This window comes from Spermophilus citellus (genome assembly GCF_964194105.1).
Source record: "Spermophilus citellus genome assembly, chromosome: 14".
NCBI lineage: Eukaryota > Metazoa > Chordata > Mammalia > Rodentia > Sciuridae > Spermophilus > Spermophilus citellus.
In genome coordinates, this window is record NC_138194.1 from 104,486,282 (window position 1) to 104,503,639 (window position 17,358).

Genomic DNA, 17,358 nt, shown 5'->3' on the forward strand with positions numbered 1-17,358 from the left:
GCACAGGGAAGGAGGCGGCCTCCTCTGCAGGGGTCTCCTCAGCCAGAGAGACCACTCCCAGGAGCCCGAGGACTCCCTTCCCGCCGAGTCTGCTTGGGGATCCCTGGGTGCAGGTCGGTCACTGCCAAAGTACGGCTGCAGCTGGCAGCCAGAGTGTGGACCTAAGTGTCCCCAGAGGCCCCGTGGTGGGAGCTGGGCTCTGGCTTGGTGCCATTTGGAGGTGGTGAAACACTGAGAGGCGGCCAGTGGGAGGTCTCCCGGCATGGAGGGGGCTGCCCTTGAAGGGCCAGGGAGACCACGGCCGCTCTCTTCCTCTTCCATGCCCAGCCATGAGGCCTTCCTCCTCCTGGTGTGCCACACCAGGGCGTGTCACCACACCACCAAGCGATGGGACCAACTGGTCATAGACTGAGCCTTCTAAAACCATGAGCCAAATAAGTGTTTTCTCTTTACGCAATGGTTCTCTCAGCTATTTGTCACAGTGACAGAACACTAACAGGCTGTCTGTCCTACTAGCACTGGGGTGGGACAGGGACACTGCCAGTGTGCCTGGCCCTGCAGGACACTTAGCCCGCGCCAGCTCTCACAAGGAGCCCCCATCTCAGTTCTGATGCCCTCTGGCTAGATCCCAGTCTCGCCTTCTGGGGCTGGGCTGGGCTGCCTTCCCCGAAGCAAGTGGCCTGAGGCAGGTTCCAAGAAACACTTGGGATTCCGTGACCGTGACCGAGGGCCCAGCAGGGTCCGCAGCTTCTGCCCCTGGGTGACATGGTCCTGCCTACCCTCTCTTCCCCAGAGTGTGGCCCCGCAGTGTGGGGAGGAGCGTGCGTCCATCCCTTCCTGCTTGGAACGTCTGGCCTGCAGACAGAGCTCACTGTGCACGGGCCAGACCAGGCTGACTCGGTGGTTATCACCTGACGCTTTGGCACCAGTGCAGCTCTATGACGACATCCTGTGGCTTTGAAACTTAGGTGTTTTTTTTTCTTTTTCCCATCATCTTTCCCCTGACCTTCTCCCCCCATCTCTCCTTCCTGGTCTCATTTTCTCTGATCCCCCTCTGGAAAAGCCCCCTGTTCCTGTGACGGGAAGAACCACAGTCCCCTGTGTTTCTCCTTTGATGGCAAAGCAATTTCCTTTTTCTCAAAACTGTGTCCTCGTTATCAGACTGGCATTGGGGACAAGGACCGAGCAATCGGCAACAGGGTCACTGGCCTGTTCATCTTTTTATCAGTCAGCTTTGGCGTGAAGTGGCACCCCCTTTCTCCACAGAAAAGCCCTCTCCACCATGGCTGGCTTTAGGACTGTCAGCAAAGGAGTCTCTGCAAAAGAGTCCAATGTAGACAAACTTCCTATTTTCATGTCGCCCTGATTTACCTGGCCACTGGCCGGGAAGATATCAGCACTCCAGGTGCTGGACACCCCCTTACTAGTTTTTCACAAACATGTATCCTGTATAGGAGTTTGTAGAAATGTGCAAACAAGGCCTCTGGCCTTGAGCTGGGCTTCACAGAGATGTCTACATTTTTAAGATAAGTTACCAACTGGGTTCCACGGTAATAGCTGGCAGGGGGAGGAAAGAAGGGGAGAAGAAGCTCTCCCCTTCTCAGGTGTTGTCCTTGAAGAGTTAACTTGCCCAAAACAGTGAAAGAAAAAGCTGCTTTTATGTGGACTTCTGCAGACTGTGGACTTCTGAGGCCCTCCCCTTACGTGCTGGGTATAAAACTCTGAAACTCCCTGAACTCGGGGTTCAGGGGATTGATTGATCATAGCAAAACCTGTGCCCTCTGAACCTGGCTGCAGCCAGATAAAACTGTTCCCTGCTGTCTTGGGTGCCAGGCCTCATCTGTCCCTACAACAGTCACTTACGTCTTTGTACAAAATCATCACTGTCCTTGTCTTCTTCTTTCCTTTTTTTTTTTTTTTTTTTTTTTTTTCGGGGCTGGAGACAAACCCAGGGCCTCCTCTTGCTAGGCGAGCCTCTACCCCTGACCACGTGTGCCAGGTCCTGGACCCTCTAGTGCTTCTGCACGTGTCCTCGCGCCCGTGAGTTCCTCCTGCAGCGGCATCCCCCAGGCTTCTCTGGGAGCCACTACTCCTCAGCCCAACCCCTCTCATTTTCTTTCTGATATTAAAAATAACTCCAAATGTGGGGGACAGCAGTGTGACCAGCTGACACAGTGCATTCCTGGTCTCCCTGCAGCCACAGGTGGCCTTGTGACAACATCCTGAAATTCTGAGAGAATCTTGGGATGTTTTCTTTCTCCTTCTGTGTGTCTGCGGGTGGCTGTGTGTGTGGTACTAGGGACTGAACCACCCAGGGGCACTTTACCTCTGAGCAAATCCCCACCCTAAGGGGCCTGGACTGGTTTCAACTGGGGATTCTCCTGCCTCAGCCTTCTGAAACACCAGGATTACAGGCGTGGCCACTTCAACTGGCTCTGCTTATCTTCTTGATGCTTCTTCCCTTTTCCCGGCTCTGGCACTAGGTGGAGGTGCATCTGGGCAGGAGGCCTCTACAGAGTGATCTAGGGGAACACAAGAAGCACTGACGCCCGGCTGAGCCACTGGAGCCAACCCCGTGCGTCAAAGGCAAATCCCCACTGACAAAATCTTTTTTCTCCAAGAAAGGTATCAACTTTATCCCAAATAATCAGCTATTTTATTACTACTGATATCCACTTTTTTGGGGGGGAGGATACGGGGGATTGAACTCAGGGGCACTCACCACTGAGCCACATTCCCAACCCTTTTTTAATTTAGAGACAGGGTCTGACTGAGTTGCTCAGTACCTCACTTTTGTGGAGGCTGGCTTTGAACTTGCCATCCTCCTGCCTCAGCCTCCCAAGCCACTGGGATTATAGGTGATATCCACTTTTAATCTTTAGTCATTTACTTCTCTACTTTTTTTAATTGGTTAATTTATTGTGTGTATGTTTATTTTATCTAACATATTCACTTCCTAGTTCCATTTAAAATAGTCTGCAATTTCTGTTTTCACTTCCCTTTAATTCCAGCCTTATTGAGAAACATCTCATTTCCAAATAGTTACATTTTATTTTGAATTCTAATTGGAAATTTCTAGACATCCACTCTAAAAAAAGAAGCTTATAACCACACTGTTATCAAAGGAATATGTGTACAGTTTGATGAAGCAAATAGTTCTACAAGGCCTGCTAGCAAAACAGCAGCCCATCCTCCTCTCCAGGGCTGACCCCTTGTTAACCCTTTGAGCTGATACTTGGGTGATTAATCCCACGACTCCACCCATCTGGCCCCTCCTCCTCCTCTTGGAACTTCCCTTCCGTGTTCACTACTGAGCCACACCCCCAGATCTGGAGCAGTCTAAGGTAGGCATCACCTACTGAAACGGCCCCAGCAGCGAAGCCTCCACCTCATGCCCTCCGAGCAGAATCATGTTAAAATTTTCCAGGATCAATACCCAGTGTTGACTTTATGAGGAGGAGAGGGCCAGGGAGGCTCGAAGTGGCTGGCGGGGGCCTGATGATAGGGGTACTGCAGACGGGGGCCACTGCAGATGGTCCAGCAGGCCAAGGAGCTTAGCTTACAGGATTTAGAACAGGGCCAGGTGTGTTCATTGGGGGCGGGGGCATAGACTGAGCCCCTGCTGGGCAAAGGCAGAGAGGGGCCAAACGCGGAGGTCAGCAGGGGAGGCTGGGACTTCCAAGGAATCTGACACAGAGACCTGTGGTCTACCTGCGACCTGGTCGTCCTGCCTGCAAAGGGCGTGCGCCCAGGAGAGCGAGCCCACAGGACACCTGGAGACTGATGACAGGACCCAAGGAAGGCACACTGCCGGGCGAGCCCTGCAGGGAGCGCAGGTTCTGGAAAGTCCACTGCCGCCAGCGGGAGGTCCGGCGGCCAGGACGCATCTGAAAACAGGCCAGTGCTGGAGGCAGGCTCTGGAAGCGAGCGCTCTAAAGAGGCCAGCAGAGGCAGCTCCGGAGGCACCGGGACCTCTCGCCCGGCGGGGAAGCAGCCGGCTTTGTTCAGGAACCGCACGCGCCCTTGTCCCCAACAGCCGTCTGAGACCCACTGCAGACGTTTTCGGGGCGAGGTTCCCGTTGCCGGGGTGACAGGTGAAGGCCCTGCAGTCCCCGCCGTCCGCTTCGCGGTCTTATCCCAACTTTTGCCAGCGGCGAACAGCGCCGCGGCGCCTGCGCACTGCGCTCGGCGCGCGAGTCGCGGTTGCCCGGGGTTACCGGATTCCGCGGACGCCGCGGGCGGGGCGGGGCTGCCGCCTGACCCGCCTTTCTTGCGCTGTGGTTGGCAGCAGTGGCTGTCCGTCGGAGCGGCCGTCACCGCCCACTGGTCAGCGACAAGTTTCGAGGCGGGGCCTTCGCCCCGCCCAGCCGCGCCGGACGGCCCGCCCGCGAGGAGAGGCAGCCAGTGACCCTGCCCAGGACCAGGGGCTGAGGGCGGCCCTCCCCGGCTCCCGAGGGACCTGCCGCTCGCAGCCTCGCGGGGCCGGCTTCCAGGCGGGCGGCGATGATCCTCGAGGAGAGGCCGGATGGCCAGGGCGCCGGCGAGGACAGCACCCAGCTGCAGGCGTCCGGCGGCGTCCGAAAGGTGGGGTGCCGGCGAGGGGTGCAGGCCCCCGGCCTCCTGCCCAGCTCTCGGAGGCTCGGTCGGGCGCGCGGCCTTCCAGGCAACCTCTGGGGAAACTGAGTCGCCGAGCGGGCCAGAGCCTGTATCCCTCCCCCTCTGGGTTCCTCTCCAGTCCCTTTTGGGGTTCCCAAAAGGGGAAAGGAGGAAGCTTCTAGGACTCGCTAGGAGCCGAGGGCGGGACCATCATTCCCCTGAAGTTAGGGACCTAGGGACCCACTTCTTTGGCAGGTGTTGGCTTGTCCATGACAGCTCCGGATCAAGCTCGTTTTGTTTCTGGCGCCTGTAAAGCCTCCGTTCCTAGCTTTGCTTTCTGCACCCATTAGGAACTGGGTGTCCATCTGATGTTGCTTGAAGGTGCAGGCAGCTGACGCGTGCTGGACTGCAGACCCGGCAGTTTGCCCTCTCAGGGTTTCCCTGACCCTCTGCCCCCTCCAAAGTCCCTAATGCGGGTGCTGACTGTGCCCAGGAGCCCTGGGGTCAGGGATGGAGAGCCATCCTGCCTGTGTCTTGCTCTGCAGCCCTAGTCTGGGCATTCATTCCCTGGAGGTCAATGAGGCACCCCCCCCCCCCCCCCGTGTTCATGTGGGCTCTGGGCACCCATGCCCTGCATCAAGGGCTTTCAGTTGGAATCTGCTGAGTGGCTCATATGGCTTGTCCCAGGCCTCTACCACAGTGCTTTGCCCTCTTTCCTAACCAGCTTCAGACTACACATTGTCCCTTGCTGATTCTATTGAGCTTTTGTGTCTGTGGCTCAGGTCTCCTAGGGGAGGAGGGAAGGGAGGCCTCAGCCAGGAATTAAACTGCAAGGAATTGGCCAGTAAAGCTGACCAGACCCACTAAGGAGCTCTGTCTCTCTGCCCACCCCTGGCATGCCAGGTGCCACAGCACCTAGCAGGCACTGGACAGGCACTGTCTCCTGTCCTCTGTGAACTGTCCCTGGTAGGATAGCCATGCCAGCAGGTGGCCTTTGGCGGGAGCACATGTTGCTTTGTGTGGAAGGAATGTCTGGGGGGTTGACAAACAAGATGTGCCAGTGGGCTTAGTAGACAGCACTTCTCGGGCTGCGGACTGCGGGCTGTGGGCTGTGGCCAGGCCCTATCTCTGCCCTCTCTTGGCTGCCACCCTAGAAGGGGGATCGGAAACCCTCCCCAGTGGGTTCTTGGCTGCTGTGTCTTGTGCACACATGCCCTAGGATGGCCCACAGTCAGGGTTCCAGGGAGGTGGCCTTGCAGCCCCAGCCCTGTTCAGGCAGGCCCTAAGTCACACTGCACAGCCCAGGTGGCCTTGCCCCCTGGAAAGTCTTCTCCAAGCCCGCTGCAGGGCTGAGTGAGGCCAGGTTCCCCAGCAGGCCCCTGACCAGCCGTCCCACTCCATCAGATGGGGAAGAACTGGTTAGCTTGCGTAAAGCCATGCCTCGGTCTGAGGCCCCGTGGACAGGGCTGGGTGACTTGGATATGCCCAGTACTTCTCAGGCTGTGGGTGGTGGGCTGTGGCCAGGCCCTATCTTTGCCCTTTCTTAGCTGCTACCCCAGAAAGGGCCTGGGCCTCAGTTTACCCATCTGAAGAGCCACTCACCTGAAGGCTGACCTGAGGGATGCAGGGATTCTGCAGACCTTCGTGCCAGCCTCCTCAAGGGGAGGACCACAGGTGGGCACTGACTGGCCGGATGGGGAAGTGCCACATGGCTGAGTCCATGGCTTCCTGGGACAGTCAAGGGGCTGAGGGATGAGATCAGGGCAATGGGACAGTGGGGGAGGTGGGAGAGGACTGAGGACAGGAGACGGAGCAGAGCACCAGGCAGGGGGCTGGGCCTCTGTTGGTCTCCAGAACACCAGCCAGGTCAGTTCAACGTCCCTGCCTGGATGGGCATCAGAACCCTTCAGGTGCTTGTCCCACACGTGGGTTCCAGGCCCTCGAGTGGGGCATGTGAGATGGTGCCCAGGTGAACATCAAAGGAGCAGTATCCTGAGGACACGCCCCTAAACTAAAGCTGGCATGCCTGCCACGCCGTTCCCCCAGCACGTGTCACATTGTGTCCCCTTGGACCCTGTGCCCTATTTGTGGACAGAGGCGGCAGCACTGGTGAATGCTGAGTGTCCCCATCCTCTGTTGAGGGGAGACCTCAGGAGGGAAGGCTGGGGCTGAGGTGGGTAAGTTCGCCGGCAGGGTGCTCAGGGGTCTGGCACTGGGATAGGGGTCTCTCCCAGAGAGCAGGCCCAGCTGGGCGCCCCTGGGAGCAGGCATGGGGCCATCTTGCTCTGTTTGCTGTTTCCAGTCCTGTGCCAGGCCAAGCATCTCCTCCCTTTTGCGAGTCCTAGGGACAGCTCAGACTGGCCACTGCCCTCTCTTGGCTGCCACCCTAGAAGGGGGATCAAGCACCAGGCCCTTGGTTTCTTGGAGGGAGTGGGTTGTTTTTGTTCTCCATCCCTTTCCACACGGGCGATCGCCAGGCCCTGCCCCTGCTTGGTGCACCCCTTTGGGGATATCGAAGACCACTACAGGTTCTCTCTGGACTGGAGAGAGCCAGAGGAAGTCATGGCACAGGGAGGGTCAGGTGGCCTTGTTTCCACAGAATGAGGGCTGTTTAACATGTCTGTGCCCTCCCCACTGGGCACACCCCTCAGCTCAGCATGGAAAACTGGTCATGGTGGCCACCAGCTTCCAGAGTCCACTCAGCCTGAGGCCCAGCTCTGACCTGCTTATCTCCCTTCTCCCCACACTGGTTAGAAGACGGGCTTGGCCTCCTGGAAGGGACACTAGAGTAGAGAAGCCAAGGAAGGACCCAGCACCTGGGGCAGGTGCCTGCAGGGCCCAGAGTGGTCTGGCTGGGACCTCCCTCCAGAAAGGGGATCAGGGGCTGTCATGCAGATGAGGGCCGCCCTACCGAGCTGAGGCCCACTGCCCAGCCCTCGGAGCCTGCTGGCACCTTGCAGTGACTTTTGGTTCAGCAGTGGCCCAACTCTCCATGACCTCCATCTACCCTGCCCAGCAGGCAGGGGCTGTTGCTGACAGATCACAGGCCCTGGTGACAGCTGTGGGGCAGTGGATGGAGGACGCTCCTGTCTGCTCTGCTCCCGCATCTGCAGTGCTGGTGGCCCAGGCCCCCAGTGGGAGGTGCTCTAGCCACTGCTTTTCCAACCTGGTTTGTTCAGGGGGTCACCTCTCCCTCGTCACCCCAGGACCACTTGGGAGCCTCCTGCCCTCCAGCCCCAGCCCAGATGCCCCTCCCACAGGGAGTCTCCACTCCTTGAGGAGCAGGCTCTGGAGGAGGGGAGTGTCCCTCGTGCAGGGTCACAGGTCACCCTTGGGGAACGCCCTCCAAGGGGCCGGGATAAGCGATGGCCCTGGAGGGCTGAGTCTGTCCTCGAGTGACAGTAAGCCACACTTCTTTGAATGTGTGGCCAGAATCAGCACCACACAGATTAGACCCCCTCCTGTCTGCTGTCGGGACAGGGTCCTGCCAGCTCTGTTCTGTCAGGGTGTCAACGACCACCATGGGGAGCTGCCCAGGAAAGGAGGCTTCTGAGAGGTCCTCACCAGCCCCGGGATGGTGAGGGACCCAGGCCAGGCAAGGCCCCGATTGACTCAGGAGGGGTTCTGATCTCAGGCTGCACCTCACCGTGTCCCCACTCCCTGGCAGTGCTGGGAGGAAGCCGACAGCCAGAGAGGAATGGCGGGAGTAGCCCAGGCCACTTTCCTCATGTCTCCTGGGAGGAACCTGCCTTCTACTGGGGCTGAACATCTTGCTGTCCACCTGTACTAGCTGCCCACAGAGTGCAGGCCCACAGCCTGTGGTTGTGGTGTCCATGGCTGCCTGGTGCCTGTGGCCCTACCACTCTGCAGGCCCTGTGGGCAGAGCCCTGGAGCCAGGCTCGATCAGATCCCCAGGTTTCAGGGACAGGCCTCTTGTTAAAGCTGCTCACCCTGGGCCTTTGTGGTGGGCCCCCTGGAAAGGTGGCCCAGCCCCCAAGGAGGGCTGCGCTCCCTGTGTGGCTGGGCCACGGTCCCCAAGGAGTGAGAAGAGGGCTCCAGAGAGAGCAGATAGGGAGGGCTTCCTGCTAGGGCTTTGCATCCTGCCTTGAAAGGTGGGCCAAGGGCACGGGGTGCAGCTCTGTGGACGAGTGTCCAGGGCACGGGGTGCAGCTCTGTGGACGAGTGTCTGCTTGGCACACGGGAGGCCCAGGGTGGATCCCAGCACTGGAAAGCGTCTAAGACCAGGTACAGTGGCAGCACCCGTGGTCTCTGCTGAGGTGGGAAGAACACTTGAGCCCAGGGGCTCAGACCAGTGGGAGACCTAGGAGGCCCCATCTGTTCCGGAGAAGGTGGGCATGAGGGCTGGTGTGATGGGTGGCTGTGCAGGGAAGCCACTTGACATGTGGCCCAGTTAGTGAGGCTGGCATCTATGGTGACCTGAGGGGAGAACCTGTGCTGGCTGCGTTCTCTGTGAGACTGTTCAGGCTCTAGCCCCTGGTGACTCTCCCTTCCCCGAACACTGCTGAGGTCCTCTGGCAAGCCAGCCCGTGGGGGCTCTGTGGAGCTGGACCTGACCCACTGCTCTCTGCAGGTCTCTGACCCCATGGCACAGACTCAGCACAGCTGGCTGCAGAGTCACAGGGCCCGGATAAGTCAGCAGATCAGCAAGGAGCTGCGGATGCGGACAGGGGCCGAGAACCTCTACAGGTGAGCACCTGCCGCTCCCCTCCCCAGGGGAGGGCCACAGGCCCAGGGGGGTGGCCCAGGTGGCTGTCCGCCTGCAGTCCGTCCAGAAGCCAGCGTGAGCAGGTTTCCCTCTGGGTCCCCACAGCCAAGACCCCGACAGGGCAGGCCCGGCCCACCTCTGGGCCTTGGGGCTGGGGCCCAGACACCCCCAGCTTCTGACTTCCCCTGGCCTCCCCAGAGCCACCAGCAACGACCGGGTCAGAGAGACAGTCGCCTTGGAGCTGAGCTACGTCAACTCCAACCTGCAGCTGCTGAAGGAGGAGCTGGAGGGGCTCAGCAGCGGCCCAGACACGCACCGGCCTGAGGGGTAGGCCCTGCAGCCTGGCCACTCAGCACGCACACGTAGTGGGGGCTGACAGGGGCCCATGGGACTGGACTCCAGGCTGCTGTGGGCAGCAGGTCCCAGCCAATGCTTCTGGTTCTAGCGAAGGTGTCACTGTCCCCATGATACCCCTGGGCCTAAAGGAGACCACGGAATTGGACTGGGCCACCCCGCTGAAGGTAAGCGCTGGCGACAACTTCTGAGTGACAGCCTTGCCCTGGTCCAGGTATCTCTGAACAGATGAGGAAACTGAGGGCCAGAGGGAGGTGGGGCTGACTCGGGGCCACCAGGGACCCAGCATCCCACCCTGGGCAGGCCTCCTGCTGAGCTGGGACTCTGCCCTAGGATAATGTAATGGGGCCTGGTCATCCTGCTGGGAGCCTCAGGGCAACTGCAGGGCCAGGGTTCCCTGGCTCAGGGCCCCCACCCACCCGTGGAGCTGTGCTATGGGGCCATAGCTACCCAATGTTTGGGAGGGCTCAGACCCCAGAACAGGGCCGTGTCCCATCTGCCACTGCCTGGCAGGGCCCCAAGGGAAAATGAATTGACTGTGCCTCAGTGTCTGAGTCTCCAAGTGGCACATGGCACCTGCCTCTTGGGATTGCCATGGGATCGATGAGGGAATTGTGTAAAATTAACACCAACAAGAATCCACGACTTCCCACCCCCTGCCAGGCCCTCAGCCTCACAAGCCTTCTGCTGAGGGCTTCGAGGGCCCTGGTCCCAGGTGGGCAGCTGGCCTGCTCAGTACTGGGACCTTCCCCTCCCCGGGCAGGCTGCCAAACACAGGGTGCCCCGGAGGCCAACACCTGTCCTTCTGTTAGGAGCTGATTTCAGGGCACTTTGGAGAGGACGGTGCCTCCTATGAGGCGGAGATCAGGGAGCTGGAGGACCTGCGGCAGGTGGGTGGCGACGACCCGCCCACTTCTCCTCCTGCAGCGCTGAGACGCTGAAGCATGGAATTGGAGCCAGTGTAGCCTCACGCAGCAGGAGGCCCTCCTCTTGGGAGGACATCAGGGAGACAGGCACCCCAGTGTGTGTGGAAGGGCCCAGGAGCCACAGATGGCCACAGGGGTACTCTGTTCCTATTCCCTCCTCAGAGCCCTGCCTGCTCTCTGGACTCAGGCTGCCTGGCCTGGTGCCCATGGTCCCCTGGGGCAGCATGTGCTTCCACAGGCTGATGCCCAGGGGATTTCTAGGGCGGTGTGGTGGGGTGGGGACTGGGCAGTGGGCCCAGCCAGCTCCTGCCCTGCAGGCCATGCGGACCCCCAGCCGAGACGATGCAGGCCTGAGGCTGCTCGCAGCCTACTACAGCCAGCTCTGCTTCCTGGAGAGACGCTTTTTCAGCCCTGCCCGGAGCCTCGGGCTGATCTTCCACTGGTAGGGGCCTGGGATGGTGGGGTACCCTGGGGAGGAGGGCCTGGTGCCATGGGAACCACTCCCAGCCTGACCCTCTACAGGTACGACTCTCTCACGGGGGTCCCTGCACAGCAGAGGGCCTTGGCGTTTGAGAAGGGCAGCGTGCTGTTCAACATTGGGGCCCTCCACACACAGATCGGGGCATGCCAGGACCGCTCCTGTGCTGCGGGTGCCCGCCGGGCCGCTCAGGCCTTCCAGCTGGCTGCTGGTGAGAGGGCCCACATCCCACCTTCATTGGGCAGAAACCCAGGGCAGGTGGGACACACTGGCCCTCCATGGGGGCCCTGGCATGTGAGTACCCACTCTGCCCACAGGGGCCTTCAGCCTCCTGAGGGAGAACTTCTCCCAGGCACCAAGCCCAGACATGAGCACCACCTGCCTCTCCATGCTGGAGCGACTCATGGCCGCTCAGGCCCAGGAGTGTGTCTTTGAAGGCCTTTCACTGCCAGCCCTGGCCGTCCCCCACGACTGCCTGGCTCAGCTGCACCTGGCTCAGGAGGCAGCCCAGGTAAGGCCAGGGAGCCCTGCCCAGGACCCTCAACAACAGGCCCTCCACTGGCAGGAGGCCTGGGAGAGCATGGAGTCGGCGGACAGGGACCACAGGTCAGAAAAGCTAGTCAAGAGAGCACGGGCAGAGACGGGTGCCCCCCTCCTGGCCTCCCCAAAGCCAGCTGCTGCCTGGTTCATAGCGTCCCTGCCTCAGGGGACAGCATGATCAGAGCAGGAACTGGGGCCCTGAGCGCCCAGGCTGTGGAGAGGCAGGAGGCTCAGGCTGGCTGCAGGCCCCACTAGCTTTGTCTCTGAGCGCCAATGTGCCCACACATCTCTGGCAGGTGGCAGCTGAGTACAGGCTTGTGCACCAGGCCATGGTCCAGCCACTCGTCCAGGACTACGTGCCTGCCTCCTGGACCACCCTGGTGCACGTCAAGGCTGAACATTTCCACGCCCTGGCCCACTATCACGCAGCCACAGCCCTCTGTGACGGCTCCTGTGAGTGCCCTGCCCGTGTGCCTGTGTGCCTGCCAGGTGTCTGCTCACAACTCATGGCCTCTCTGATCCCCAGTGGCGGCTGAAGGAGAGCTCCCCGCGTATGAGCAGGTCTTCCAGCCCCCAACCCCTGGCGAGCCCCACAGCCCGACGCTGCCCCAGCAACCCGAGGAGCGCAGAAAGCTTGGTGAGCCACAGAGGGCTCTGGTGCTCATGTCCTGGGCCAGCTGCCGCAGTGTGCTCCACCCCCACCCTGCCCCCAGTCCTGCCCCGGTGGGTAACTGTGGAGATGTGGAGAGCGGGACCTTAGCAGTGCAGGGCAGCCCGGGCAGACGGGCAGACGGGGGTGCCCTACGGGAAGCTCCACCCCAGCCCTGCTGTCTGCACCTCCCGACCCCCCGTAGCCCACACCCCACCTGCTACATCCTGGGGGCAGGGGGCAGGGTTAGCCTCCAAGGGCCAGCAGGCGGGCCATCAGCATGTGACGATGCTGTGTTCTGTGTGCAGCCAAGGCCCACCTGAAGCGCGCCATTCTGGGCCAGGAGGAGGCGCTCAGGCTGCATGCTTCATGCCGTGTCCTGCGCAAGGTGGACCTGCTGCAGGCTGTGGTGACCCAGGCACTGAGGCACTCACTGGCCAAGTACTCGGAGCTTGAGCGCGAGGATGAATTCTTTGAGGCTGCTGAGGCCCCAGACATCCAGCGTGAGCAGCCTGGGCCCATCCAGATGGGTGTGCCCTCAGTCCTGGCTAGAGGAAGATGGCTGAGCCCTGTAGTGACCATCAAAGATGCAGTCTCCAAGGCCACATGCCAGGACCTTTGGGGCCAGGGAGGGCGGGAACTCCAGCTGGCCCAAGGAAGCACCTGGATGGAGACCCCCTGCTCTCTCCCTTTCCACCCCTTCCCCTTCTGACTCCTGCCCAGGGGGATCCCGCGGTCAGACAGAGACAGCTGGGCTTCAGGGAGGGAGTCCTGGAGCAGGTGGAGGGGCGCGTGTTCAGGGACCTGGGGCAGCTCTACCCTCCAGCTACCAGAGGGCCATGTGCACCTAGTGTTGCCCACTCCTCTAGGGTGGAGTCAAGTCCCTCTGGTGGAACCAGCGGCCTGCAGGCCCCTGAGCCTTGGGCTCAGCCCTGCTCCTCCATTCCTTCCCACCCCTCTCAGCTAAGACCCACCAGAAGTCCGAGGTCAGGGTGCCCAGCCTGTCCTTCATGAAGGTGGCCGACATCTTTCACCGTCTGGTGAGTAAGCTGCTCCTGCCCTCTCTCTGTACAGCAGTCTTGGGCATTAGGTTCTGCCCTGTGTGTCCACTGGCAGGAGCCCCCAATGGTCCCTTGGTGGTGGCCCAGCCCTGTGCCTCCTACTGGCACCTCCTTGGCTCCTGCCTGAGATGTACAGGTGCTTGCCAGGCCGGGCCCCTCGGACTGCAGCCTAGCCAGCCTCTGACCCCTGCCTCCTCCAGGGACCCCTGCCCGTGTTCTCAGCCAAGAATCGGTGGCAACTGGTGGGGCCCATCCACCTGACCCGGGGAGAGGGCGGCTTCGGCTTCACGCTTCGGGGAGACTCGCCCGTCCTTATTGCTGCTGTGGTTCCTGGAGGGCAAGCTGCGGTAAGGGCCCGCTGGCCTTGGAGGCCATCCCCAGGACGCCAGCCAGAGCCTGCTCTTGCCCCTCACTGGTCTGTGTCCCCAACAGGCGGCTGGCCTCCAGCAGGGTGACTATATCGTGTCCGTGAACGGGCAGCCCTGCAAGTGGTGGAGGCACGTGGACGTCGTGGCGCAGCTGAGGGAGGCGGGCACGGCGGGCGTGAGTCTGCAGGTGGCTTCAATGCTGCCCAGACAAGAGCCACGCAGCACAGTGAGTCCTGGGGCCTGGGGGTGGGCCCTGGCCTGGACCTCCCTGGTGCTCATGAGGCCTCTGAAAGAGGAGCGGTGGGCAGTGGCCCTCACTGGGGTGGCCTTCTGGCGAGTGGCCACCTGTGCTGCTGCGTCACCTGGTAGCTGGCCTCCTCCCCAGAAAGGCCCCCCACCTCAGCAGGATTCGAGGCTTCCAGCTGGGCTCCTCCAGAGGTCACATCCACCTGGTGTGTCCACCCAAGGACTGAGTGACGAGCAGCAAGCGGAACAGAGCCCCTGGACATGCCCCCAGACGCCTGCCTCCTCCCTGGCTCACTGCAGGCCACCCAGGTGGTAGCTGACCACACCCTCTCTGTCCTGGCTGCAGGGGGACCACCAGCCAGCTCTGCTGGGCCCAGGGAGGCTTCCGAGGAGCCGGAGAGCGTGCGGTTTCGAGATGCCAGCACCCACCCGTGCCAGTCCCCAGCCCCTCCTTGTCTGGAGCCGCAGGGCCAAGCAGGGCAAGCCCCGGGGCTGCCCCCCACCCTGCACTGGTGGGGACTGTGGCACCTGTCCCTGAGTCAGCCATGGTCCCTGCAGCCTCCAAGTGCCCAGCGTGTCTCTGAGGACTGGAAGCAGCCCAAGCCTTCTGTTTCTCACCCGCAGGGACCTTCAGGCTGTGCCTGCCCTGCTTGGGGCCAGAGCTGCCCATTAAAGACTCTGGTTAGACAAGCCAGATCAGAGCCCAGGGCTGGGGCCATGGCCACCTCACCAAGAGGAAGCGCCCCTGCCCTTTGGGCACAAGGCTCATACAGCCACTGCTCCGAGGAGGGCAGGGGGGTGGGGTGAGGGGTCTCTCCCGAGAGAGGCTGTAGGCGCTGAGTGGGGCTTTACTCTACAGCAGGCCCCTGGCCCCAGGTAATCCTGTCCACATCCTCAGAGCCCTGTCCACCTTGCTGCTGCCCTGGCTGCGGCCTCACTTCAGCTGCCCTGGGCTCCAAGCCTCCACCTAGCCCTCCAAAGGCCAAGCTTCTGCCTCATGTGGGGTTCTGCTCTGGGAACCCCTGGACTGTCCTCACCCCAGCTGGACAAAGCTAGGCTCCCTTGCCGATGGGCTGCTCTCGGTATAGAGTCCCAGCAAAGGCCCGTTGTTCTCCGGCCCTTGTCTGCTGTCCAGGAAGCACCGGCAAAGAGACTGAGCCCCCTGGTAGCCTGCACTTGCTGTCTCTGTGTCCAGCCCCACCTGCCTGCCAGGGCCCTGGCAGCCCTCCGATGCGCCTCCACGGGGCAGGAGCAGTGATCCCCAGGTCCCTTGGAGGGGTGGGCTCAGGACCTGGGCCCCAAATGGATGAGGTGAGAAGGGAAGCACGGGCCACAGGCCAGACAGAGGCCACAAGGGGCCCTTCCACCCAGGGGCCTGGGGGTTGAGGACAGGACCCTGGTCACTGGTGTTACTCCCCAAGGCCACCAGGGGGCAGCCGCCACCCACTGACAGCCACAGGAGGGGAAAGTCTGGGCAGCAGATCAAGGAAGGCAGACCAGTCCACTCTGCACTCTGGCCCTGGTTCCATGGTCCTGGGCCTGCTGTCCATTACCCCTGCACACCACCCGTCAGCACTGACGGCCAGGCCCCAAGTGTGGGTGGTGTGAGTGTGTGTGTGTAGGCATGGGGGGTAAGTGTGTGTTTGGAAGCCCTGAGCACAGAGGCGCCCTCTTCCAAAGCAGAAGGGCAGGACTCCGGGGCCTGCGGGAGTTGGGGGTGGGAGTCCCAGGGTGTCCTGCCACCACAGCCCACCTGGGAGAATCCTGGTCAGCAGAACAGGCTCAGGTCACGCAGGAAGTCTCAGCACGTGTTAAGTCGATTAATAAAATCATGCTTCAAGAAGGTCATTACCTGATAATCAGGGGTGACAGGTTGGCCAGCCCTGTCCCCAAGGGGTCCCCATCTCACCTTCTGTGGCTTGTCCAGACCCAAAAGGGTTGGGGGCGAGGCCTGCCCCTGCCGCCTTCAGAGCTGGCTGTGGCCCCCAGGCTGTCAGGGAGGCCCTCCCCTCCAGGCTAGGCAGCCTGGTGCACAGCCTCCCTGCTCTGGGGGCCCCTTGCCCAGCCTGAGCCTTTGTCCCCGGACCCCTGCCGCTGTGCCCTCTACGTGGTAGGCCCGTGGCCCACCACCACAAGGTCTCCCTGGTGTCTGCCACAGGGGCTCCCACCTGGAGCCTGCCACACACCTCTGGTGGTCCTCCCGGCCCTCAGAGGACAAAGCAAGGGAGTTGGGGACCCTGGGCTGGCCCACGATCCCCAGTGGGGCTGGGAGCTCCTGGGGTTGGGGCCCTAGCCAGGCAGGGCTGGGCAGAGGGAGCCCCGCCGCGCCCCTGGCACCTGAGGCGCTCTACAGGCAGAGGAGGTCCTCTTCCAGCTGGGAACAGGTGCCGCCCAACAGCGGCCTGCACGGTTGGGGCCACCGTGAGGGGACAGCCGGAGGCCCTGGGTCTGGGAGGGCCCTGACCCCTTGTCCTCACCCACACATGGCAGGGGCTGCCGCTCAGGGCCTGCAGGGCTGGGATGCACCTCCAGCCTCCCAGGGGACTCCCAGCCACCCAGACGCTGGCTTGGCAGGGGGTGGAGTCCCTGGCTGGCTGCAGGAGGCCTCAGGGGCCAGGACACTTGGCAGAACCCGCCATGCATCCCAACCAGTTGTCCGTGCCCCACAGGGATCAGAGCTCCTGCCCCTGGGGTGGCAGGCAGCACTCGGGGCACCCGTCCACGGGCCCACCCAGCAGACGGCAGCCCCAGGTGGCACCGGAGGCCATGACTTGTGCTGCAAGGGGAGCTGTCCAGGCTGGGAGAGCCTGGCCGGCAGAGGCCTTCCCAAGTGAGCAGCAGCTGCCCTGACAGCCTGGTTCATGCGTGAGCCTGGGTGAGGATGTCCATGCACGTGCCTGGCTCCGACCCTCCACCCTGACATCTCTCTACCTGCTGCCCACACAACTCCTGCCCATTCCTCCCTTGGCCTTCCAGTCTCCAGGGGCAGGTTAGTGTCCCTCCCTGGGGCAGCCTTGTCTGGCCCTACCCCATTTCCAGGGCTTTAGTCCACAGGTTCTGGCCCAGCCATGTCACCATTTGCCACTGCATGCCAGACGGCCCCTAGGTCATGGGCAAGTACCACACTTACAGGTATTCAAGGTGTTCAAGGCCTGTGGACACCTGTGGAGGACATGCTGGTGTCCCACACCTGCTGCCTGGGAGGAGGGGCCGTGCCTAGGAATGTGGAGTGGCAGCAGGGGCTATGCCTCTCCCCACCCCCATGCCCATGCAGAACCAGGACCAAGGAGGTCGGGAGAGTGTAGGGCTGAGCCCACGGCGGTGACAGGAGCCTGGCTGTGTGCACGCTGACACTTCGTCCTCAGAGTGGATCCAGGGTGGGAGGTCGAGGTGTGTGTGCAGATCCTTTTTGCT

The 17,358-nt window shown here is 61.6% G+C and overlaps 1 protein-coding gene across 1 annotated transcript; it reads left to right on the plus strand.

Annotated features, from left to right (window-relative positions):
* Positions 1-4,392: 4,392 nt before the first annotated feature.
* On the plus strand, positions 4,393-15,734 carry RHPN1 (rhophilin Rho GTPase binding protein 1). The gene is made up of 15 exons (XM_081265719.1): positions 4,393-4,584; positions 9,188-9,303; positions 9,521-9,649; positions 9,768-9,843; positions 10,489-10,566; positions 10,920-11,044; positions 11,125-11,291; positions 11,398-11,591; positions 11,917-12,073; positions 12,147-12,257; positions 12,578-12,772; positions 13,233-13,309; positions 13,531-13,677; positions 13,763-13,924; positions 14,291-15,734. Exons 1-15 carry the CDS (start codon positions 4,504-4,506, stop codon positions 14,480-14,482), a joined length of 2,007 nt encoding a protein of 668 aa, XP_081121845.1. The 5' UTR covers positions 4,393-4,503; the 3' UTR covers positions 14,483-15,734.
* Positions 15,735-17,358: the final 1,624 nt, after the last annotated feature.